This window comes from Mustela nivalis (assembly GCF_964662115.1).
Source record: "Mustela nivalis genome assembly, chromosome: 9".
Taxonomy (NCBI): Eukaryota; Metazoa; Chordata; class Mammalia; order Carnivora; family Mustelidae; genus Mustela; species Mustela nivalis.
The window spans coordinates 61575911-61602068 of NC_139028.1; the positions used below are offsets into that span (position 1 = coordinate 61575911).

The 26158-nt window shown below is 54.1% G+C and overlaps 1 protein-coding gene across 1 annotated transcript in view; it reads right to left on the reverse strand.

Moving 5' to 3' along the window:
- Positions 1-339: 339 nt before the first annotated feature.
- Positions 340-26158, reverse strand: part of DGAT2 (diacylglycerol O-acyltransferase 2) — a 31111-nt gene continuing 5292 nt past the window's right edge. Inside the window, exons 2-8 of the mRNA XM_082749641.1 lie at positions 17099-17227; positions 11645-11752; positions 11138-11208; positions 4377-4581; positions 3590-3764; positions 2989-3191; positions 340-1485 (exon numbers count right to left, since the gene is read on the reverse strand). Coding sequence (XP_082605767.1) covers positions 1331-1485; positions 2989-3191; positions 3590-3764; positions 4377-4581; positions 11138-11208; positions 11645-11752; positions 17099-17227 — 1046 coding nt within the window. The 3' untranslated portion in view covers positions 340-1330. The remainder of the gene's footprint in view (positions 1486-2988; positions 3192-3589; positions 3765-4376; positions 4582-11137; positions 11209-11644; positions 11753-17098; positions 17228-26158) is intronic.

Sequence of the window (26158 nt, forward strand, 5' to 3'; positions counted from 1 at the left end):
TACCACAGGAATGACCTTGGAAGTGGGGCCTCCTCCAGTCAAGCCTTACGATGATGGCAGCCCTGTTGACACCTTGACTGTGGCCTTGAGAGAGCTCCTGAAGTTGAGGGCTCAGCAAAGCTGCACCTCAGCTATGGACTCTCAGATTGTGTGGTGAACACGATGTTGTTTGGAGCTACTGCATTCTGGAGGATTCTGTCACATAGCACTGGATAACGGATACCACATAGGGTCACATAGCCCAAAGGAGCAAGGGGGAAAGCTTGGCAGGCAGCCCCGATGGGGCCAGGGTTTCCCTAAGTGTCGGTAGCAAGGTGCAGTTGTGGCCCCAGCAAGAACTCACAGAGGACTCTCATTTTTATTTATTCATTTTGGAAAATACAAAAATCTGACATGGTACAATAATCTCCATCAAAATAAAACAGAATATGCAGAGGAGGGGCTGGATTTCTTCCCTGGCCCCTAACCTCTCAGAAAGGCACAAATATGCGAGGCTTAGGTTCAGGGGCCTCCTGACCTGAAGGCCAATCTGCTGCTCAGAAGGCCAGGCCCCTTTGTGAATGGGAAGAGGGACCCTATCCTCACAGCCACATTGGGGGGTATGGGTTAAACAAATCGAGGCCATAGGAAAGTATGTGATTCAGGCCAAGTCCATGTCGATCTGGGTTTGTGTCAGCACCCTGTCTGTGGAGGACCAGTCACTCCAACCAGACACGGTGGCTGAATGATCCCAGAGAGATGGTGCATTTGGGCACAGGGTCATTGTCACCCCCTATTCTTGCTCTGGAGGCCTCAGATTTAAAAGACTGGCTGGACACAGGTGGAACATTCTAGATGCTCATCACGTTACTCTTCAAGATGGAAACGACTGTGCTCTCCAAGTCTTCCGCTTGGTAAGAAGGACCAGTCCTGCGGTTAAGTGTGGGGTAGGTAGTTTGGAAAAGAGGTGTTTGTATTATAAGTGGCTTCTGAGGTGGGAAAAAGCAAATAATCCAACAAGCCTGAGCCACAGATGGCTGTCCTTCTTTCCCAGTCAACCAGGACTGAGTTTTCTCTGTGATTTTTGGGAAAGGAAGAAGGGTTAACCCAGATGTGTTAGCCACCACCTAGAGCGGGTCAAACTGGAAGTGAAAGAGCTTGAGATATTCTTTTTCCTTCTTAAAAAAGACCTAACATTTGTAATGGTTTAACAAAATTATTATAATTTCTTTTAAATAACCCACAGACACCCATGACGCTTCCAAATTTACAGAACAAAAAAGCATTCGAGAACTTGGTAGAAAAGGATTTGTAGCTGATTCCTCCCAGGAGTTGACCCCTGCTGGTGGGCTCAGTTCACCTCGAGAACCTCGGTCTCTGGGAGGCCGAACTTGGTCTTGTGCTTGTTGAAGAGGTTCACCAGGGCCTCCATGTACATGGTGTGGTACAGGTCTATGTCCTGCTGGGTCGGGTGCTCCAGCTTGGGGATGGTGATGGGCTCACCCACTGCGGGGATGAGGCAGAGACCTCTGATTAGTCAGCCCACTCAGGCCACCCTCCCTGAGAGCCTCCCGCAACGCTGACGGCAGTGACCCCGTGCCAAGTGCCAGCCACGTGCCGGGAACTGTGCTAAATATGTTCCAGCTCAGGTTGTCCCCACTGCCCTTGACAGGCAGCTCCTGAGAGGGCTCTGGGAGCAAGTAATGGCGTTGTTCTTGCCCCGCGCTGGGCAAGTCACGTTGCCTCTCTGAGCCTCAGTTCCCTCACCTGTCCCAAGGAATCCTTCCTCCTAGGGGCAGCAACATTCATCCATGCACGCATTGCTCGATTTCCTGCATCTCCACACCCAAATCACCCTGAAGCCCTTGGCAAAGACATTTTGGAAATTTCTCCCCAGTTCACGCCTTTTCCTTCCATCCCTGCGGTCGCCATCTCGGTCCCAACGGCTGCCAGAGAGGCATCTGCACGTGTTTTCGGGGGCTTCCATTTTGACCCTTGTAACCCACTGGCTATCCAGCAGCCCAAGAATCACTTGAAAGTGCAGTCATGAACCTCTCCTCCCCCAAACCCTCAAGCCTTCTAAAGGATTCCATTCTTAAGGATCTCCTTTCTTAAGAGGAAGCGTAAACTCCTTCACACTGCCCACAGGACCTGTCCCTCTCCAGCCACATCTGCACGTGGAAATGTCCTTGCTGCCTCAGAGCAATCAGGCCTGGAATAGGATTTGTGTGTAATGAGAGCAGACAGTGAGTTTGGGTCTGGGACCCAAGGTGCAGGAAGTTAGACTTTGTAAAGATACAAAGCAAAACACCTGACTAGTATCTATGTGAACTTTGAGCCTGAAAGTCCATGCCTGGTGGCCTACACACTTGTGTGTGATCTCTGGCTTGTGAACCACACACACAGACACACACACACACACACACACACAGAACAACATGGCTGAGGGACAAGTGCAACTGGTTTTCTTGCTATACTACTCAGAGGCCTATGCTCCTTTCACGTTGATGTTTTTCTTTCTGTTCCTCAAAAATCTGCACAGTTTTGCTATGGGAAGTCCACTCGGGCTCATGCTTCCAACAAATATCTCCTCCTCTCTTTTGCTAGGTAATTCCTCTTCAGCTAGGGTGTAAGGGTCACCTCTTTTCTGGGGTCCACTATAACCCCCCAGAGCACCCTGCACATTCCCCCCACACACACCCTCTTGGTCTTTGCTTAACAGACTGGTCTTCCCGGTCTTCCCTCATAGACTTGCGGGCTCTGTGCACACGGACTGCTGGGTGCGGTTTTCTCACCTGGCACTGCTTGGCTCATGGTAATGGAACACAATCCCCACCGCCCACTCCCCACCCCCACTCGCCATTCCCATTAGCGCCCAAACAGGTCCACATCCACGAGGTTTACAGCATGGACATCAGAGGACCTCAGAGCCTGGGTGTGAATCTTAACTCCACCACAAACCAGCAGAGGGGTGCCCCAAGGTCAGGGGCTGCAGGCAGGGAAGCTCACCAACGGTGGTGATGGGTTTGGAGTAGGGCACCAGCCCCCATGTGTCAGAGGAGAAGAGGCCTCGGCCATGGAAGATGCACGGGGCAAAGCCAATGTACTTCTGGAACTTCTTCTGGACCCATCGGCCCCAAGAGCCCTCCTCAAAGATCACCTGCTTGTAGACTTCATTCTCCCCGAAGGAGTAGGTGGGAACAAGGTCAGCTCTGGAAGGGAGAAGCCAGGGTCTGTCACACCCTAATAGTGGGCCTTGTGCTTGCTCTCCTAGCGGTATAACACATTTTGACCTGAGGGTACAGAGTTCCGCACAGATGCCTGGCCTCTCCACCCATCTGCAAGGGCTTAGGGTGCACAGACTGAATTTCTGCTCTGCTCAGACACTCGGGCTGCGCTTGGGCAAACTTGGGCCTGCAGCTCGGGCCTCCCACCTCCCCCCTCCACAGGACAGCAAACTCTCATCGAGGTCTTCCTAGGGTCTGGGCCTTGCCTCCAGGAGCCAAGGAGTTGCTCTGCTGGGGCCAAACAAAGCCTTGAAGGGCCGTGTGTGCAGTGCACGCTTGTGCACGCATGCATGTGTGTGTGTGCATGTGAAGGGGGCACTCACCCATGGCGAAGGGCCAGTTTTACAAAGCCCTTGCGATTGCGCAGGGTGACCGCATTCTTGCCAGGCATGGAGCTCAGGGACTCAGCTGCGCCCCCCACCACGATGATGATGGCATTGCCACTCCCATTCTTTGAAAGCAAGTAGTCTATGGTGTCCCTGTTGACAGGACAGATGCCTGGCGGGGAGAAGGAGAGAGTCAGGGCTGCCCACAAGTGCACTCCCTACCCCCTGCTTATAGCCAGGAATGAACAGAATGAGCCCTGGACTTGGGCTCCAGACCTGAGCCAGCCCCTAGAAGTTATACAACCCTGCCTGAGCTATTTCTTTCTCTGAGCCTTGACTTGTTTATCTGTAAAATGGGGATAATGATACCTGGTTGTTTAGGGAACTCGTTCATTTGGGCAAACATTCCTTGAGGTCCTAACTCTGCCAGCCTCCTGCAAGGTGCTGGGGGATACTGGGGAGTTAGGGTGGCAGGGGTCATAGCAGGTGGATAAGGACAGCACTATTGGCAGCAACGTGGTTGTACAAAGGGCAGCACCAGGGCTGGGGGCGGAGAAGGCTTCCTAGGGACTTTGTTGTTCAAGCTAAATCCTGAAGACTGTATGGACAGCTATCCTGCTCAGACCTGGTCCACCATGCCTGGGGCCCTCTATGTCTCTCCACACACAACCAGTCACTGGGACATGGTGTATTGGCCTCCTGCTCCCTCTATCCCTTCACTCAGTGTAGAGGCTCAGGTCTGGACAGCAGAGCCTGGCAGGGGAAGGCAGAGGAGGCCCCTTACCTCCAGACATTAGGTATTCCCTCAGCACAGGCATCCGGAAGTTGCCGGCCAGCGTGGCCAGGTAGGGCCTTATGCCGGGGAACTTCTTGCTCACTTCTGTGGCCTCGGTGCTGAAGTTACAGAATGCACCCAGGCCCATGATGCCGTGTGGGTGGTACCCGAAGATGTAGTTCCTGGTGGTCAGCAAGTTGTGCGTCTTCACCAGCTGCAGGGAAAAAGCTCAGGTCAGAGGAAATGCTGGGAGATGGGTGCTGGGATGAGCCCAGAAGATGGGGTAAGGACCCGGTGTGCTGCACACCCCATGTGACTCTGCACGTCTGAGACTCGCGGCAACTGCCACTGAGACGGTAAGTCCCTGGGAAGAGAGTGAGAAACTTGCCCTCTCATTCCCTCACCTCTCCAGCCAGACACAACAGGTCCTCTCACCTGTGCCCTGCTAGCCTCCTGCCCACCCTCCTCCTGGGCCCATTCTCCTCATCCAACCCCTGCCGCTCTCAGATAAAGAGGGGGGTCCAGTTTTTGTCAAGGTAAAGTCCACGTCCCTTAGTTTGGCCAGAGAAGAGACATTGCAGCGGGTCTGAATGGAAACTTCCTTCCAGGCAGCCAGGCTCGGCTTGTGCTCTATTTAGGAAGGACAAGGGCAAGCCACAGGTCAGCCCTAGCAGGGGCAGGGGGCCAGCCAGGCAGCTGACCTGCGGTACTATCAACAAAGCTGTTCCGGGATGCTCTAAAGAATGATTGGCTTTCTCCTGGGGCTGCTCCCTGTCCTGGGGTTGGTGGCTTGGCGGGGGTGGGAGTGGTATAAAGTTGCCCTAGACTCTGAGGCTCCTGCCCAGCATTGCCTGGGCTAGATGGTGCTAAGAGCGCTGGAGAGCAAGGTTTATTTTTTCAGAAACATCACTTCTTTTCTGATTAGAAAAATAGTGAATAATTAAGGAGTATTTTTAAAAATACAGGAAAAAGTCAAAAAATAATCCAGAGGGCCTGTCCTATCTCCATCCTTATAAACCACTCTGATGTGGTGAGTTCTTTGGTTACTCAAATATACACGTGCTCTTTTTTTAAAAACCACAAAATTAAGGGCACATTGGTTGCTATCATTTTTACATGATTTTCTTTTTAAAAAATATTTATTTATTTATTTGACAGAGATAGAGCAAACATGAGCAGGGGGAGCAGCAGAAGGAGAGGGAGCAGCAGACTCCCCACTGAGCAGGGAGCCTGACATGAGGCTCAATCCCAGCACCCCAGGACCATGACCTGAAGGCAGACACTTAACTGACTGAGCCACCCAGGCACCCCTCATTTTTACATAATTTTCTACCAACCCTATCATAACTATTTTTCCTATCACAATCCACCAGCCACGTCTCTCTTGGCTTCATTATCCTGTTGCATAGCTATGTTGCATGCACTAGAATTTTAATCAAACTCCACCGGATGGATCTTTAAAAACCTTCCAAAATTCCCTTCAGAAATAACGCTTCCACAAATACCTTATTGTCGTCTGCATATCTGATTGTTTGACACACTTCTAGAAATCACAACTCCTGGGGTCAGGCATGTGAACATTTTAGTCCTGTGGGCTGCGCTGTCTCTAGGGGGTGCTGTCAATAACACCCCGACTTCCTTCCTGTGCTGGAAAGTGCCTGTGTCTTTGCACGCGTGTCAGCTAGAGGCAGAGCCGATAGCCACTGCTGGAATGTCAACAGCCTGGGTTTTCCATGACTCCCAGTTTGGGAACCCCAGGCTAGGGAAAGGACCTGGTGCTCAATTTGGGGCAGGGGTGCTAGTGGCTGGCCCCAGGAAATGGAAATCTGAAGCTTCAGGTGACAGAGGGCAGAGGGGGGTGGAGCAGATGGAGGCCAACACCATTCCCAGGGCTATGACTGCAGGGACGTGTGGGAGCAAGACCCCCTGAGTTCCCACCCCCTGCTGCTCAGACCCTCGGTACTCCTTCCCCCACCTTGTCTTTGGCAAGCACCTTAAAGCTGCTCAAAACCCAGCTCGTGCTTTGCTGCCCACTACATAAACGGCAGCAGTGTAAGCCACGATTATTGGGGAGAGGGCAGAGAGGGGGGTTCTAAAAGTGGGCCCGGCTTTAGATGAGCGTGGCAAGGAGATTGTTCTGAGAGTTCGCCTCCTGAAGAGCAGGTGTGCCCACCATGCTAGCTTGCAGTAAAGCTGGAACCTGGAGCTGGCTTCCGCACAGTAGGATTGTGTCAAGGGAAGAGTGGAGGCAGCCAACAGTGCCCTTGCTACCTCTCTGGAACTGAAGGCTGGGTCTGGGAGTCCCAAGTGCAAAACGTACCGGGAGAGCCCTGGTCTAGGCTGTTGCTTTGATTGCAAGGTTGAGAAAGGCTTAGAGAAAGGAGCTGCCCATCCTCTTCCCTCTCTAGATAGTCACCCAGTGGGCTTTTCTCTAAGTCACTGGGATGAATATATGTTACCTGGTGCAAGGTAAGCTGGCTCTTTTTTTCTTTGCAGTTTTTTTTTTTTTAAAGAGAGAATGTGCAGGGTGGGGAGAGGCAGAGAAAGTGAGAGAATCTCGTGTAGACTCCAAGCCCTATGGGGGACTCAATCTCATGACCCTGCAATCAGACCTGAGCCGAAATCAAGAGTGGGATGCCCAACCAATGAGCCACTCAGGTGCCCCACAGCTGCCTTTTTCACTCCCACCCCCCAACCCCACACATCTGTCTGGTGGGACTTTTGACTAAGTGAGCTGCCTTGGGACACACTGCAGGGTAATGGCCCTTGGGGCTGTCCCCAGAAGAAAGCAGGCTGATACAGCTTTGATCTGTCTTCAAGCCATACTGCCCTGCCACCAGGGCTGGACAGAGTGTCCATTCTGTAGGGAGAAGGAAGGCACTGTTGATGAAGTCTCTGTTGACATGCTTGCTCTCATGTCCCCTGTTTCCCGTGGCAAAGTCTCAGCCCAACAAGGTGCCCAGGCCAGGCCCCGTGGCTAACATGAGTCTGGGGCACACTCCCGGCAAGTCATTCTTCCCACCCTGCCTCCCAAGGGCAGGAAAAGTACTCAGATAAGCTTGTCCTACCCCGGCACCAAACAGAAGAAATTCAGAATCAGAGAGGAGCAGAAATTTGCTTAAGCTCATACCACAGGACACATAGCAGAGGGAGAGAGAAAGGAGAAAATGGATCCTGAAGCAGATAGCTTTGGTTCCAATACCAGCCCCACTACTGACTTGCTTTAGGACCTCGGGACAGTCCCTCCTCTCTGGGCTTCGGTAGGACCATGGAGGAAATGAAGCAGATGGACAGAGAGATCACTCTAAGCTCAGCCTTTCCTAGTCTCCTCTCTAGAAATCCTGCCTGTTCAGGGATAGGTGAGGGATAGGTGACCCAGGCATTGGCCTCCTCTTTCAGGGAGCTGGTGATCCCGGTGGAAGCTGCTAGCACATGAGCCCTCCTGTGCTAGGAGGAGGGATGCTCTCGAGGCTCGCTGAGTGGCTCTGGCAGCAAAGAACTATACAAAGGAGGAAGCAGGGGATAGGTGGGTGGATGGTTATAGCTAGAGATCATTACATAACCCCTGGCAAGAGGCTGAGAGAAGGGAAGGGCCGGGAGGCCACAAAGAATATCCCAAAGCATCAGCTCAGACATCAGGTCACGAAGGCCCAACACTCCCTGTACCGAAGAGGAGCCTGAGGCCCTGAGGATTAGAGGCTTGGCCAAGCTCACCTGTGGGCAAGAGAAGCCCAGGCCAAGGCTCTAGGCCCTGGCTGGCCTTAGGCCCAGGCTGGCTTGGGTCCTGGTACCCAGGGGCCCTCCCAGGGCCAACCCACATGTGTCCTGTGGCTCGTTCCCAGCTGACTTCTTGGAATAGAGGGGCAAAAAGGGACACAGGGTTTTGTTTTGGTTCTTTTAGAAATGTGGACGTCAGTGAGGAAGGGTACCTGCTTATCCCAGCTCTGGCCAACGGTCATTGGGTCGTCCCATTTTGGGTGGTGAGTGGGGTTACTGGACTCAAGGAATCTTCCAGAGGAGCAGGCTGCTCAGATCATTGTGGCCTGATCCCTGAAGATCCCAGCAGAGAGAAGAGAGTCCACAAGCCCTCGAGTCCACAAGCCCTCATCTCCACCCATAATTTACTACTCCTTAACAGTATGAACAGCTCCATTTTGCAAGTAAGGCTACTGAGGCTCACTGAGCTTGAGAAAGCATGTCTGTGGTCCTTTGGGCAGAAAGTGACAAAGTCTAGCAGAATTAGCTAGATGGTGAGCCTACGTGAGGGGGCCCAGGGCTGACCCTTCCATGTCCCTGTGCCTAGCACAGAGCCCAGTAACCTCTGGTCAGAGAATAGAGCAACGGAGCAGGAACCCAACCCAGCTCTCTAACTACAAAGCAGATAGAGGGAGACCCAGGAAGTGGGGCTCAATCCAATGAGGAAATCTGGGATGGAATCTCTCCCAGAGAGACAGGCAGCAGGAATTCATTGGGAAAGAGCCTGCGGCTGGGATTCCAGTACTAATGGTGGAATGGACTTGTCATGCAACCTGGACCAGACTGTGCCCGTCTTTGGGACTGAGTCTCCTCACTTTCAGAATGACAGGGTCAGGTCTGATGATGTAGCACTGTCCCAGCAACAGCAGCCTTAAATTCCTTGCAGCCAGAGAGATGGGGTCAGGGAGAGGGAAGAAGAGCAGGCATCCTGACCCCAAGGATCCTGGGAAAACTGGTTCAGGCTGTGGTGAGCAGAGAGAGCTTCCTCCCAAAACTGAGAGCAGTGGAGGAATGTAGGGTTACCTGGCCACCTCCTATGGGCAGCACGCCAGGATGTTTCAGTCGCTGACTCACAGCAGCAAACATACACCACCCTGCCCCGTGCTCACATTCCCTCTCACACATGCCGTCTTGGCTCTTCAGACCCCACTGCCTTCTTCTGGGTCACCCTCAGCAGGTAGGGTGTGCCAGTGCTGGGGTGCTCAGTGAGCTGGCCAGACAGGTCTTTCCCCTGCAGGAAAAACCTTGGGGATCCTGCCAGAGTTAGCCACAAACCCCTAGCACTGCCCACATAGCCTCTGCCTTGCCAGCCTGGCTTGTAGACCTCTGGAAGGGGGTCAATAAAAAGATGAGAAAAAGTCCCGACTAAACCACCACTTATCTTGTCAGGACCTGGATGCTGGTCCCAGAGAAGACAGGTCCTTAGAAGACCAGCACGGGGGTCCCAGAGCAGCCAATGGTGGTGCCGCAGGAAGGAAACCCAGAGCTTAGTCTAAACTTGCTTCAGATGGGGAGACTGCAGGCTGGAAAAGATGGGGCTTCACTCAGGGTCATACTGGGTGCTTCCTCCAAACCTGAGGGAAGCTAGAGTCCCGGAGCTCGTTTCCTACAGCTCATGCTGCATAGGGAGGCAGCATGCTGGGGGGGGAAGGATCCAGAATTCTGAGGCAAGGCAGCCAAGTGGAATTTCAGCTCAAAATACTACTAGCCTCCTTCAGCTTTACTCCTCTCTGACCTTCAGTTTTTCTTCTGTGAAAAAGGGATACAATGAATACCTGCCTCACAGGATACTGCGAGGTTTAGTGGGAACTTCTTGAGGAAAGGTGTGGGTTTCTAGAAGGCTCCAGATAAATGGAAATCCTCCTTCCCCAGTCTACCTCCTCAACATCCCCCCGCACCACAGGCTTCTTCTCAAACTCAGGTGCCTTAGTGTTCCTCTTTTGCATGCCACTTTAGTGCTACTCATCTTTTTTTTTTTTTTAAAGATTTTATTTATTTATTTGACAGACAGAGATCACAAGTAGGCAGAAAGGCAGGCAGAGAGAGAGAGAGAGAGAGAGAGAGAGAGAGAGAGAAGGAAGCAGGCTTCCTGCGGAGCAGAGAGCCCGATGCGGGGCTCGATCCCAGGACCCTGAGATCATGACCCGAGCCAAAGGCAGCAGCCCAAACCACTGAGCCACCCAGGCGCCCCAGTGCTACTCATTTTGAAGATGGAGTTCTAGGAGCACATCCTCCAGAAGCCTTCCCTGCGCACTTGTCTTTCATGGCACATCTGATTTCCTGGGCCCTAATTCCCTGCGCACTTGTTTTTCATGGCACATCTAATTTCATGGGCCCTAATTCCCTGGTCAGGAGCCCCAGCAGGCAGCCCACAGCTGGCTGAGAGAAGCAATATTCTATCAGAGCTTCAGAAGGAAGAAAAAGCCCCTCACACCTACGGCTTGAAGTCATATCTGTGGTTCAGGTCAGATGAACTTGGAACTACTTTGCTATTGCCCTTGGTAAATTGCTGCCCTTTTCACTTATGTCTTTAATATTCACTGAAAGGCTGATAAGCATAATATCTGCTATTGTAACATGCTCCTTATATCACTAAGGATCTCAGTGTCGGAAACCTCTTTTAGCTCCAAATGCTAGAACAAGCCTTGTTTCCCTGAGAAACTAGCATGCTTTGTCCTTGCCCAAAAGATAAACCAACAATAATCATGTTTCCCTTTTTGCCTCAGCAACCAGGAAGCAAACTCAACTACTGCAACTCTGTTGACCCTGACAGCTAAACCACTAGCAGCTTTTCCTTCAGGTCTTGATTTTGGTTTTTACCTGGCATGACACCAAATGTACCCTATATCACCTCAAATCCAGCATAAGGAGGAGTAGAACATGAACAGAGAGTCACAGTGGAAGGGGTCGCGGGGTTGAACTCTGCACAGGGTAACCGCAGATGGTGAGATAAAGCTCTCACTCAGATTCCCCGCCTGTCCCACCCTCCCAGGTTAGCACCCATGAGCCTTTACCTGGATGGGAAAGTAGTCTCGAAAGTAGCGCCACACAGCCCAGTTTCGGACCCACTGTGACCTTCTGCCACCTTCCAGAGAACAAAACACAGTGTTGGGAAGGAGCGGGAATAGGGGCAGGGGACACTCAAGTAAGGCAGAGAAGATGGAGTCAGCGTGGGACCCTGAGTTAGGGGACTGTCACCCTGCAGAGCATCTTCTCCTCCCCCACCCCCCACTTCCCACTGGGCCCTGTCCCACCTTTGTCCCCTCCAGGCAGGCAAACCCTTGACTGAGTGTGAGCCCCTGGGAGGGCACTGTGAGCTCCTCTGAGCTCCTCTAAGGACCAGGACTGTGCCCTCTGAGGGGCTTTCCACCGCCCCCCGCCGCCGAAACTACAGCTTGGCCTAGCTCCCTACTTCTCACAGAGCAGGTGCTGAATAAAAAGGGGCAGCCCCCACGCTGGGGAACATCAGCTGCATTGCGGGGAGCGGGGGAGTTCCCAGGGCAAGGCGGTCGTGTGCCTACCTTTCTTGGGCGTGTTCCAGTCAAATGCCAGCCAGGTGAAGTAGAGCACGGCGATGAGCCAGCAGTCGGTGCAGAATGTGTACATGAGGATGGCGCTGCAGGCCACTCCTGGTGGGGAAACCGAAGGCCTTGGGTCAGGCCCTGTCCTCCCTGGCGGGGGGGGGGGGGGGGTGTTGCTCGGTCTCCCATTGGGCGAGGCTCACCAAGGGACATGGCTTCTGCACGGCCCCGGCCGTGGACAGGGGAGGCCTACAGCTGCAGCCTGGGGAGGATGAGGCTCACGGGAACAAGAACCTCACCTCCTCGATTCTGATGGGCATTCCCAGCTTTGAGGAGCTCGTGCGCTCTGTGTGGGGTGGGCAGTAGCACTGGGAAAGCCGTCCTTAGATCTACTCTTTCTGGCCCCTCCTTGCACGTTCTCCCCACCCCAGGGCCTGCCCCAGTTACTGTGGCCTTGGGGAGGGACCTGCTGAGTGTCTCTGCATCTCAGGACTTGGGTTGAGCCACCCCCTCAAGTGTGAGGTAGGGGGACTTTATCCCATTTTGGAGATGAGAATACTGAGGGTCCAGGAAGAGGTAACATGCCCAAGGTCAATCAGCAGTGGCAGAGCCAGGAGTCATAAAGATTTTATTTTATTTGTCAGAGGTGGGGGAGAGAGAGAGAGAGAAAAAGAGCACAAGCAGGGGGAGCAGCAGGCAGAGAGAGAAGCAGGCTCCCTGCTGAGCAAGCAGCAGTATGTGGGACTCAATCCTAGGACTCTAGGATCATGATCTGAGCAGAAGGCACTCAGTTTAACTGACTGAGCCACCCTGGTGTCTCGGCAGACTAGGGTTGGACCAGTCAACCCATAATCTGCACCAGGCTTTAGAAGTTCACCAAAAATGAGAAGGCCCAGACTGCCACCAGAGGGACCTAACAGGTAGCTTCCTGCCCTGGGAGGAGGGCTGGCCCCTTCCCACATAAGAATGCCGCAGGCAGGCCCAGGCCAAAGCCCAGAGCCCATCAGGGCCCCCCGCAAAAACCCCAGCAAGCCCCTCAGAAGACCCCAGCTTCCGTGTGGTCACTCCTTTCTGGGTCTTCGGGCCCTAATGCTGAAAAACCTGGGGCAGCAAGGAAGAAAAGTCTGTGCCAGAGCCGGCTTACCTCACGGCTAGCCCCCAAAAGTCCTCATCAGGGCCTCTCTCCTTCCCATTTTTACCCAGCATACCAGGTCCAGCTCAGAGCAGATCTCCCCAAGAAACATTCTCCAGGATCACACTGCCCTCCCACACGGATCTCTCACCCCTGAATTCTCCACTCTAGGGGAGGGGGGGCCCATCTTCTTTGCCTCATGGCACATAGCACAGGGCTGGGGCAGCGGGCGCTCACATTGGTAGGAGCATGGCTCCCACCCAGCACCTTCTCCACCGTTCAGGGAGAGAGTCAACGCTTGCTGTCTGCTGGGCCCTGCTGGTAACAGGTCTCTGGGGTTATCCGGCTCTGGACCCCATGCTCTGTCATCTTCCTGCTATGCTGAGCCTCCTCTGGTTTCCTGAGGGAGGGCGGAGGGCCAGAGGGACTCTCCCTGAGCCTTAGAGCAGGAAAATGGTGCTCCCTTGTCGTCCATAATACAATCATGTTCTCCTCCCGAACTAACCTCTCCCAAGGTAGCTAAACATAGTACAACTATCTCGGGAGGGACAGGAACACAGAGTGACAAGGCACATCCAGCTTTTCAGGAGCAGCTTAGGAGTGTGACATCACAGACAGGGAAGTGGTGGGGGGGGTCTCAAGGGAAGCATTTGCAGCCTACAAAACCCCGTTAAAGGCCAACTGGGGTGGGGGCGCCTGGGTGGCTCAGTGGGTTGGGCCGCTGCCTTCAGCTCAGGTCGTGATCTCAGGGTCCTGGGATCCAGTCCCACATTGGGCTCTCTGCTCGGCGGGGAGCCTGCTTCCCTCTCTCTCTCTCTCTGCCAGCCTCTCTACCTACCTGTGATCTCTCTCTGTCAAATAAATAAATAAAGTCTTTAAAAAAAAAAAGCCCAACTGGGGCAGCTTGGTGAATGGCTATGTCTAAGTTAAGGCCACTTACAAAGTCGCTCACACTGTTGAGCAGTTTGCCCCTTTCTCAGGACTGGGGAAAGGCCCATTCCAGCCCCCTAGAGGCCACAGGTATCCAAGCTGGATTCCTGGGTGCACCATGATGTTCAGTTGAGTGTTCAAGGAGCCTGGAAATCTAGCTGCCATCAGAACCCCAGCTCTCCTAAGGCGCACAGGGAACAACAAGGGCTGAGCTGCAGGCCCCACTGCCTCGAAGTCTGGGCTCTCTGGGAAAGTGGGAATCCCTACCTTGTGTGTGCTAAGGCAGCCCAGAAGGAGGAAGAGAGAAGCCACTGTGAGTCCAGAGCCTGTATTCCAGTTCTGGACTTTCACAGCCTGGGTGACCTGCTCCCCGCTTGACCCTGTGTGTCCACAGCCCCTCCCTCACAGCACGTGCCCAGACCCAGGAAAGTTTTATTGAGCAAAAAATGAGCTGAACCCACCAAACGGCCTCCTTTCTCCGAGCCTGATCCCAGTCCTCTGAACAAGGGGCTCCCTGCTTCCCCGTCTTGGGCCACGGGGCTACAGCTGGCACCCCCACAGCAGGCCCCAGGAAGGGTCAACAACCACACTTAAAGACCCTGTGGGCTCCCTGCACGGAAGGCCTAGGGCCACCTTCAACAGTATCACCTCCGCATGCCTTGGTGAAACTGGGGATTCAAAACTCTGGTCACCAAGGCCTGTGAGATAGGCAGCCCGTGGAGGCTCGGGGCAGGGAGGCAGCATGATGGGCTCTGCCAGGAAGCCTCAGCCCTGCCCCTCACGGGCTGCAGCCCCTTCTGGAGCCTCTGTGTCCTCACAGGGCACTGGGAAGTTTACATGGCGTGATGTGAAAGAGAACAGAACACACAGCCAAGCGTTTCATCTGGAGACCCCACACACTGGGATGGGGAGCAAAATGACACCTTAATTTTTACCCCTCTCTTGGGGAAATAGAGTATTGCTTCTGTTTACCCATGTAACAGACCACAGCTGTGTTGGCAGCTGACCTGTCAACGGGGACACTGGGAGAAAGCAAAGGTGTTTTCATACCACATTTAGAGCTGCGGCAGAGATCTTTAAAAAAATCATTTATTCTCTGAAATGATTAAGAATTAGAGCAATGATTTCATCCGCCGCTAGATCTTTTTATTTCATGTAATAATAAAGAAGCACACGTGTTATTTTATGCCTAATTTGATTTCTTAAATGCAGGTATATATCTACACTTCAGTATCACTGGTTTTCTCTAAAGCCCAGTGTGCTTTGTAGTTAGTACACGTCTGAAAACCCTGAGGAAGGTCTATAGCCTTTACCAGGATGCCAGAGGGGTCCACTGCACAAAAGTGGTAGCATATGTCTGTTTGGAGGTAGGCCGGTGAGGCTGTGGCAGCCTTTGCAACAGCAGGAGGGCCACTGCCAGCAGATCTGGGTGGCAGCAGGAAGGAGCGGCTGGGGCGACTCAGGGCAATAATTAGCAGCAGCTCTGCACACTTGCCCATTGGAGCAGGCTTGGCTCCCACCTACACAGGGGTGTGGGGAAGACGCTGTCTGGTTTCTGGGCCATGTCAGACTTGATCGATTGCTGACCTACACCTTGAGGCCAGTCCTTGTTGCAGACTGCACAGTCTGGGATTCTGGCTGCGGCTCAGCTCTCCGGCGGCCAAGCTAAGACAGGGATGGTGGCAGCTTCTTGGTACATATGGGGGCCAATGGAGCGGGTGCAGCAGACTGTACAGGTGTCTGGAAGGCTGTGGTCCATGGGGTCTTGTCCTGGTCCTACTACTTTCTTCTCATGCTGGACAAGGCTCGGCTCCTCCGGGCTCTCTACTCTAGGATCCTAAGAAGTAGCCAAATGTAGGCCAGGGTGGAGGTCTAAGTTCTAAAGGAACCAGTTTAATTTGCTCCGTTCACCAGACCAGTGTTTATCTCATTGAGGCCAGAGATCTCTTTAAGAATGTGAGGATGGTAATTGCCCCTCTCCCCAGAAAAAGGGACACATACTCACACATATAATTTTTCGCCTAATTTGGGGGGTTCATGGCCCTCTCCCTAAAACCTACCCTCGGGCCTAAAAGTGCAAACTGGTTGTTATAGACCAGGTCCACTGATACTGAGCTGTCCAGTAAGGTGGGCTCCCTGGCGAGTGCTCTGGGCTTCCCCACAAATCCCAACTATGCCACTGAAGGAGCCTCACAGTTTCAGGGAGTCACTGAAACTCGGTAAGTTTCCACTTCCTCACCTGTGACATAGAAATCAAGGGAAGGCACATCAGGTGCCTGGGGCACGTGCCTGGGGCACCGTGCAGGCTTGACTAACAGCACCCCTGTCCCCCTGCCTTGCAAAGGCAGGCAGGGACAGCGTGGAAGTGCCCTGGAAATGTGGTCTCAGAGGCTCGCATGCCTCCTAGAAAAATGGGGGCTCAGCACTGAAAGGGTAGCTCCTGACCATTCCCATCAGCCTGGACCGTCCTAAAGAGTGCTGTGCCTGGAAGGACCCTCCCACAGGCACCAGAATGTGCTCTTTGATGCTTTGCTACGACGTGCTAGGAAGCCACTCAAGGTGCTGAGAGCATGGGGGACCTGGGGAAGAGGTGAGGCTAGGAGAGTGAGGGCTTGCCCATGAATGGGCCTTATCCTCCTCCCAGACAATCTGTCATGGCCTGATCCTGGTCCAGGGGGCAAGCAGGGAATGAGAGCACCAAGCCGGCCCTGCAGAAGTAGCCAGAGCCCTGGCAGGGGAGGGGGTGAGAGAGAGAAAGGGAGGAAGCTTTTAATGGCTCAGTAGGAGCCACTGGGACCTGGCAGCTGGGAGTGGGGTCTGAGGGCACGTCCCCCCAGCGACTCCCTTATAATGGACACCCACTGTGACCAGGTCCTGTGCTGCAAGCTCTCATCCCTCATCTTCAAGTTCCACAAAGGTGCTGTGAAGAAGGCAGTGTTTTCGTCCCAGCTGAAATGAGGAAATGAACTTCCAGAGAGTTCCAGGTCACAGAGTTTGTCTGTGTAGGGTCAGGACTCAAGCCGGCACCACAGCACACTAAGGCAAAGCAACATGCCTGCTGGGAAATGGTTGTTGGCAGGCAGGGTAGCACGTGGGAGAAAAACGGCCTTTGGGGAGTCTACAGACCTGGATTTAAATCTGTGTGACTTGGGACAAGTTACTTACCTCAAGTGAGAGTTGGGTCTCCTCTCCATAAAATGGGAAGGGTACCACCACCTCCCACTGCAGTGCCAAGTCCTTGTGCATGCCCAGGGCCAGAGCACTTGATCGGGCACCCGAAAGGTGATAAGGGGGAGGGTGCTCTCCCCTGTCACCCCTGCAGAGTAGAGCTCCAGCTCTCAGCTCTGCTGGGGAGAACGCTGCCTGCCCTCACCCTCTAAGCCCCATCTTACCAAGCACGAGGAAGGACAGGACCCATTGTAGCACCGAGATGACCTGCAGCTGCTTTTCCACCTTGGATCTGTTGAGCCAAGTGATGGAGAAGAGGTCCTGGAGGGCGGAGAGGATGCTGGAGCCAGTGCCTGCAGCAGAGGGGAGAGGCCCGCCTGTTGCCACCCTTCCCTCCAGACACAGAGCCCCCAACACCGACCCGCCTCCACGGACACCTTCCTGGACAACTTCCTAGATGTGAAGGGAGCCAGGTCACAACATCAGACTGACGCGGGTTCTGATTATAGCCCTGCTCCCCAGGAGCTCTGTGATTCTGGTCTGTTCACATCCTTCCCTGTGCCCCAGTGTCTACGTATACCCATTGGGAATGGTGTTCCCCTCATGGGGTCATTTTGGAGACCAAATGAAGTATCCCAAGGGGCTGGGGTCGGGGGGAGGCTCTCCCTAATTGCCAATTCTCTTCTCTCCCCTCCACCCCAATCCAACTCCTGTCCTTATCCTTTATCTAGATCTAGTACAAATATTTAATCTATGCTACCTGTGCCTGGGAGGCCAAGGACAGAGGTTCAATATCCAATTTGCAATGTTTTTTTTTTTTTCTCCAAGTGTACTCTGAGTCCCTCCCCCTCTCATCTCTAGGACCCCTTTCCCAGCAGACTGAACCCTCTAGTTCCCATCACCCCACCACCACCATTACTGCCTTTAGAGGGATTTACACTTCCAGCTTCATCTCGGATCCCAGAGCTGGGGGCCCAAAAAGGAATCAGGTAGGAGATTTTGCTCCCCCAAAGACATCCGGTGGCCAGTGAGCTTTGGGAAGCTTGGCATAGTGACAGCTGCAATTATGTCTGCTACCAAGCGGCCGCCAAGCCTAGAAGTTAGGCTGAAATGTGCCTACTTAATTGGCTCTTTGGCTGTGCCCCCAGGATGATGTCCTGGACTCCAGTGGCTGGGAGGGGACCTGAAAGCCTGGTGATGGCAGGAGAGGCAGCACTAGGGAAGAGCATGGGCAAGGTTCCTAGTCCATAGCCCACTCCCTCCAGGGGCTGGACAAAAGGAAGTGGGCCATTGCCAACCCCCAAAGCCCACTGAGCCCCAGCTGCATGCCCTTCACTCTACACATCTTCAGTGAGTGCCTGCTGGGTGCTGGCTTCACACCAGTCACTCAGCAGGGCCCAAGGACTGTGTCACAGGGTTGTCCTCAAGGATCACATGACCTTTCACCCTTGCCTACTGCTGGGCGAGGGGGTTAGGGACTTATGCTTCAGCCTTTGCATTTCTTCAAAATCTGGAGAGCAACAAGGTCACAGCAGAGTTTAGAAAGCGACATAAATCGCATTGGCTGAAAGTTAACTTTTAGGAGACATACAGATAACACTGGACCTCAAGGCAGACACACCAGTCCTGTCTCCTGTACCTGGTCTGGTGGATCGGAGGAACGGGGCACGATCCAGCAGAAGAGCCTGATGCCAGCAGAACCTTGAGCCTGCCCCTCACGGGCTGCAGCCCCTTCTGGAGCCTCTGTGTCCTCACAGGGCACTGGGAAGTTTACATGGCGTGATGTGAAAGAGAACAGAACACACAGCCAAGCGTTTCATCTGGAGACCCCACACACTGGGATGGGGAGCAAAATGACACCTTAATTTTTACCCCTCTCTTGGGGAAATAGAGTATTGCTTCTGCTTCCCACACTTTCCCATTCAAAGTGGGACCGAAGAGCCCCACATTGGGCTCTCTGCTCAGTGGGGAGCCTGCTTCTCCCTCTTCCTCCACCTGCCGCTCCCCCTGGTTTTGCATGTTCCCTCCCTCCCTCTGTCAAATAAATAGATCTTGAAAAAAAAAAAAAACCACAAAAACTTCTAAGACAGACTTGGGAGCTGTTTAGAAATGCAGGATCTGGGGCTCTAGCCTGGATCTACCAAATTGAAATCTGCATTTTAAAAAGAACCTCAGGCAAAGTCTCAGGGAGAGCCAGTCTGGGGCAGGGAAAGAGGGACGGGGAGGAGCTGAGGACCTCCACCTTCTAGGCAGGGAGTAAAAGGCAATGGAGGGAAGGGCATCACCCATTGCTTGATGTGACCAATTCCTACAGCAGACAAGAACCCCGAGGTCAGCAGCTTGAGGCGCTTAAGGAAAGGGCTTGCTGTGCAGCCCCTGTTCCAGGTCAGGACCAGCTGACTGGTCCCAGCCACCCTACGGAGGTCTGCTTGGGGAGGGACCACACAGTAATTCCACACCGGTGGCATAGCTCCCATCAAAACCACTGAAAAGATGCATTCTTGCTAATGCCTAATCCAAAACCATCTGCTAGGCTTATTAGTGGTCTCTCGGAATCAGATACAGTCAGAGCTCAGGAAGGTGAGCAACCCTCACTCTATTAACCAGACAGAAAGAAGGGGCCTGAGGGACTTGTGCCAGCTCCATGGCAAGCAGCCAGAGCCAGGCCTCTTCTACGCTGCCCAGACTGTTCTCTCCTTGCCTTACTCCAACCACTACCCACAGCCTACTCTACAACAAAATAGGAAACGCCAAGGCCACAGAGGCATGACAGGCGCTTCTGTGGGAGTCAGAGTGAGAGGCTGCCTAGAGAGGATTCCGGGGGAAGCTGTGACTCTATGTTCCTCGAGCCTGGCCCACTAAGCTGCCTCTGGGCCAAACCATCTGAACCTGACTGACCTCATAGTCCAGCCCTGGAGCTGGCCTGTGAGGGAGGCTGAGCCCCAGCCCCTGGGAAAGCCCCATGTGGACCTGAGAGGTGTTGAATCACAGCTCCTCTGCCCAGAAACACCTCCTTGCTGTGCCCACCTTATGAGACCCTGAAAATGAGATGAGGCAGCTCATTGTTTGAAACTCAGAAAGGGCAGGTCTTTGGAGAGAGGTTATCATTCTTTCTCTGGGATTGTAAACTCTAAAGTCTGTGCAAACCAAGAACTGTCAAAAGCATGGAGAGAACTTGTCTGGAATGAAGTCAGGAGAGGCCCACAGAACAGAGAAATAAGGGAGAGAAAAGATGACCCCCTCTGGGTCCCAAAGCCCCTCATGTTGCCCAGCTGCTGATTACACATCCATTCCCCCATGACCGAGCCAGGCTCGTCCACATCTGGGTTTCCAGCAGCCTGCCAGGCCCTGGCCCAGAGCAAACACAGGGAAGGTTTGCTGAGTGAGAAGAAGAGTGGGTCTCTGTTTTGGCTGTTCCTCAGCACCGCCCCCCCCCTTATTCTTTTCACACCTGTGTGACAGGTGTGCTGCCCACACGGCCCACAGAGCACTTTCACGGGCACTCGGGTTCGTCACTATGTCAGGGAGCTTGGCACCATCACTCCCATTTTGATGGTGATAAAAAAGTAACAGGGTCAAGGTCAGTCGGCCAGAGGGTGGTCAATTCACTTGGCCAGAGTCAGATTTAGTTCAGGCCCAAGGTCCAGACTTAGATTCTGTTCCCAGGCCACAGGTCCCCCCGAGTTCCTTTTCTCTTCTCTCCACAGCAAAGTAGGGGGGAGCAAGAGGGGACAGTGTTTCCCCTCACAGGCCAGGCCAGGAGCAGGCATCTCATGGAGTAGGTGAAGTGGCAACACGCTTTGAGGTTTCAGTCCCAGTTCTGCCACCGACACCTGTGTGACCTTGGCCATGTCACTTTGCCTCTCTGGACTTTGGTTCCCCCATCTATACCATGTGGTTGGGGGGTATGAACTCTACAGTCTCTTCGACTGCTGGACTCTGGTGTCTGCCCTCCTGGGGACAAGACCTAGAGGCTCACCTCCCAGCCACAGCCCCCATATGGTTGCCCGGCTGATGACAAGTGAGGTTCAGCTGGATACCCACAGGCCACAGCCAGCCCTGACACCCAGCTGTCATTGACTCCTCTGCTCAGACTGTGGCAGAAGCATACATGGATGTCAGTTCTGCCATCAGACGCCACACTGCCACCATCGTCACACTGAGCCCAACTGTCCCCCGGTGTTGGGTGGGGCTGGCAGGGAGCCTCAGCCTTCAGCTGCATCTTGTCTGTTCCCACACCACCCTCCCCAGTCTCCCTCAGCCCAGAGACCCTCCGTGCCCTCTCAGCACCAGTCCCACCAGCCACCCTCCTCGGCCAGTGTCTCCTGGGCGCCAGGGCTCACATCAAAGCATCTATGTACCCAGGGCCCTGCACAGGGCCCCGTGACAGCAGGTGCTCAGAGAGGGCTACACATGAATGGACAGACCCCTGAGCCACAGAGGCAGTGGAAGGCCAGGTGTCAGAGTCAGACTGAGCAGCCTGACAGGAAGGTCCCTGACTGGGGTTGGGGTGAGGGAGCCTCTCTCGCCCTCCCTGAGCATGAGTTTCCCACTGTGATGGGAACAGAACCCACTACCTACTTTTCTTTATTTTTTTCATGGAGGGAGACAAAACAGGCTGTAGCATCATTTCACTAGTCCTATGAAGAAATGTCCCCAACAGCTCATTCAAGCAGCCACTCCCAGGCACCATCTGTCTCACCAGTTGCTTTACATAGCTACTCCTAGATTTGTGGAGGGCAGAATGGATGGAGCAGCCAGAGAAGCCCAGAGCAGTTCTCTTATTCTCTGAAAGGAAGGCCCCCTGCCATCTATCTGGGGGCTCAGTGTCCCACAGCCTTCCCCAAGAAGACAGACAAGGCAGGGATGGGCAACTCCATTTCACAGAGATGGAAACTGAGGTGAAGTGAAGCCAAAAGAGGTCAAACTAGTCGCTGGAGGTCAGGGTACTGGGGAGCTAGGACTTAAGTCTGGAATCTGGGCTCTGCGTCCCTCATCATTCCCGTGATGCCAAGCTATTGAGGGCTGGTCCCCACTATGCATGCCAGTGCACATCCAGACTTTAGGAACACACCCCTGCCTAAGGGAGGGCCACCTGCTCAGCCTCAAACCGAGCCCTAGTCTACCGGGGACGTCTTCCCATGGACTGGCTGTGCAAGGGACACGAGTCCCCCACCCGTGAGCTCCGAAAAGTCGCACTGCTGCCACAGGGCTGAGCCAGAGCTGCCTGTAGCAGTGGGGCCCAAACACCCCTCGGTCCCAGGGCTGAGGCTGGGGTGGCCATGGGAATGGCTGTGAGAACACCTTCTTGCCCAACATCTGATAGCAGAGTGACCACAGAAGCCACTCCCAGGCTGACGAAACCAGGGGTTCCTGGGCTTCCTCTTCCACACACCTGAGACGGACAGGGTCTGAGCAACAATCCCCTTAATCTGAGGAAGGCCCCTTGGCTGCTCTGACCCCACAGGGCTCTGTAACCTGAGGGAAGTCACCCAGCCTCCCTCAGGCCCGGAGTCTTTATCCGTAAAATGAGAATAACCTTCCCCCAACAGGGTCTTCCCCCAACGATGAAATGAAAAAAGAATCACGCGTGTGAAGTGCATTTGGCATTTCCTAGCCATTGCTTCACCACAGACCATGGTGGCCAGTGGGTAGGAGAAGTGAGCAGACAACAAGTTTGTCAGAACATCCGTGGCCCTGAGGCGAGAAGAGGGGCAGAGCAGGGTGCTGGCACGGGAGGCCTTGAGGGGGCAGTGAGGCCTCAGCTGGGCCCTGAAGACAAGATCTGGGAGGCAAAGGGAAGGAAAGCAAGTGCTGTGACCAGGCTCAGGGGTAGTTAGAAAGGGCTGGTTTAAGGACCCAGGAATGGGGCGGGGGATGGGGGTTCGCAATTACCAAAACGGAACCTGAAAATAGGGAAGTTGGAAAGGACCTGAGGAGCCAAAAGTGGCTTCCTGGAGAAGGTAGGCGGACAGAGGCCAGGCCTGAAGCCTAGGGCACTTAAGAGGTGCCAGGCACAGTACTGGGCACCGGGGGGTAGGGGTGGGGAGAAGAGCAGTGAACACAGCAGATTAAGTCTCACCTGCTCGGGAGCTTAAATCTTGCTCAAGGAGAGAGAAAGCACCTTCACGTAAATGTGCAACATAACGCCAGATGAGCGCTCGGGAGAAAAATAATTTGGGGTGATGAGCTAGAGAGGGGACAGGAGGATCCTCTGACCTGTGGAGGGGAGGAACTGAGCAACGCCAGCCTCCCTGAGGAGGCAGCAGCACACATGAACGGCCACAGGTCAGGCTGCGGGACAGCCCCCTGCTTCCTCCACCCACCTTCACTCCCGGCACCGGGAGGGGTAGCAGGCGTGCCAGCCTGGGGAAGGTACAGAGGAGACAGGAGGCTAGGCGTCAGGAAACCCTGGCCCCTAACCAGCAGGCAGTGTAGCCTTGGTGAGCCACTTCCTGTGCGAGCCTCAGTTTCCTCATCTGTGCCGTGGAGCCGACACCCACCTTGACAGATTCTTGTGAGACTTAAATGAGATGGTGTGTGGGGAAGAGCTTCATAAAAAGTCAAGAGCTGCGTGAATGCTAGGTAATTATCAAGTGAGCCTTGGTCTCCGCTCCTGCCTAATGGTTGTGCCAAGCCTGGCCCCACCTCGAAGCAGAGGCGTTGGCATCAGCACGCCTGGGATTCAAACCCCGGCTCTGACTATGGCCAGCTGTGAGACCCTGAGAGCCACTTCCTGGCCAGAGACTCAGTGTCCTCCTTAGTTATGATCTAGGATTGCTGTGACAAATCTAAACAATGCATGTCACAGAGATGTGAAGAGCCCCCAGGGACTTCTGGAGGAAGGAAGGCAGCTTGCTCATGTCCTTACCCTCAAAGGTGTCCCACCTGGGCCCACCTGGATCTAAGCTCTGCCCTCAGACATCAGCTGCCAAGTGGACAGTGAGGAAGTCACCTCAAACTACTCCAAAGGGCTGGGTACAAGCCCTGGATACAAGGCAGAGGGATGGACATACTGACCCTGGCAGACCCTTCTGGCCCCAGGTTTGGGCCAAGAAGCAAAGCCAAGTGCCTAACAGATGCTACTACTTCAAGGCCAGATGCCAGCTCTCCTCTATGGCCCTCCATAAGCACCTTCCAGCAGGAATCACACACTTGGTGATGGGAAGGCCAGTCTAGGCTCTGGGAGGACGTGCTTCTGGATTTGAGTCCCAGTCCGTGCCTGGGCTCCCGGAAACCTTGCACACAAAGCACCTCACCACCTGCTTAGCCAGATACTCCTTGCTTCCAGGCAGACTCTCCACACTCTTGGCCCCCCTGCAGTCCATCCCCAGCTAGAGTCCTGTCACCTTCAGGTCCAATCTGCTCAGTCGTTTGGCTCATACTTGGTGGACACCTGCCAGACACTGAGCGCTGACCCCTCAGAGTCTTTCCTCAACTTCCCTGGCTGGCCCTTCCTTGGGGAAGCCAAACTTCTCATCAGAGGAAAGAGTGCACACTTGTTTGCAGGGACCACATCTTGTTCATCTGGGTCCCTGTGCCCAGCAGGGGATCAGGCACAGAGCAGGTGCTCAGTCAAGTGTTTCCCAAATGACTGGGTGCTGGCAGGACTGCACAGAATAGACAGGGTCCAGACCCCAAAGAAAGAGGAACCCGTCCACAGCTGACTGACCTGGGCCACAGCAGAGGGTCAAATGGAGCTCTCTGGGACATCAGGAGGGACGGGTCTCCTCCATCTGGACAGGCTGGGTTTAAAGGCAAGGGCAATGGTGGAAGGCTCCAGAGTGAGGGAGAGAAGGATGCCCAAACATTACCATTCATTCAACAAGTGCTCTCTAAGTACCCTTTCCACGTCAGGTGCAGGTGCGGCAGCCCGACGGTGAGAGCTCCTCGACCCCGCTTCTCCTCTGCTTCTTGGGCACCCGTTGGAGGCTGAGCTCTGCCTCTGGGCAGCACCTCCCAGCTATGGCTGGGGAGACAAGGCTGTGAACCATTAGGCCCAGAGGATAAGTTGGGGCCGGGGAATCTGGGGAGGCCCCCAATTGGATCTGGAGGATATTCTCACAGATGCCTTCCTGGAGGAAGTAATGGGACAGATGAGGTGCAAATGATGAGTAAAGGGCGGCCAGGCTGGCGGGAGGGATGGGGAAGGGCATGAACCCAGGTGCTGGAGTCCTGCAAATGGCATTTGCAAATGCCTCGAAGGAAGAGAGAGCACACGTTGGAGGAATTAATGGCAAGGAGTTCAGCCAGGTTGGAGCATAGCCACTGTGTAAGCAGATGAGTCTAGTTGGGAAAGTGGATAGGGAGCCATGAAAGACTGGGAATGTCAGGCCAAGGAGTCCTGGGGTCCAACCCAGGGGCCGAGAACACTGCTGCCCAGCCCTCACATTCCCTTCCTCAGCTTCAGATGGTGCCTCTGGACGCCTTAGCAACAAGCCGGCCATTCACCTGGTAACTGGTACCAGTGCCCTCGTGAATTCTTTCCTGGGAAGACTAATAGTCTCCCCCTTGAGGGGTAGGTGTCCTTAAAGTGGGGCCATTTAGGATGTCTGGCCCAAAGGGGAAGCCGACACACAGGAGTGGTGGGCGTGCTGGCTGGGAAGCTCCTGGCATGGCCATCAGGATTCTGGGGGGCTCAGCAGATCCCTGCTTGCTGGTCCTCAGGGCCTCCCATGCTGGATCTTGGCAGGGAGCTAGGCATCCTCAGTATCCATAGATAGTCTGGGACCCTGGGCCTCCCCCTTCCCTCTGTAGGGCTCAGACTCCTGAACCCTGGAGGTGATGGCCAAGGACCCCAATGGCCCGCTTTCCCCACCCCCGACATTCTGGCATGTTGAAAAAAATAGCTACAGAAGTAGGAGGAGTTGCCATGGCGACACCACCAGCTTGTGGGGGTATCACTAAGGAGTCTCCAAATAGGCCGCTCTCATAATCCATGAGCAAGTGTGGAGAGCTACGGTCTTTGGGGGCCCCAAACAGGACATGAGCCCATTTTCATAGACAAACCGAGAATGGGAATGAGGAAGAGGTTGGGCCCTGGGTTCCCACAGCTGTCAGGGGGCAGGACTGCAATCCCATTTCCACAGCAGAGCTGGAATGAACCTGAGAGGACTGGCTCTTCCAGCTCTCCCCACTGTACAGATGAGGAGGCTGACATCCCAAGAGGGCAGGTCTGGCCAAAGTTACATGGGAAGCAGATGCAGAGTTAGGTTCCGGGCCCTTTACTCAGGACCCTTAAATCTGCTCTAATAATAAAAGGAATTCGTGCTTCCTACATCTGT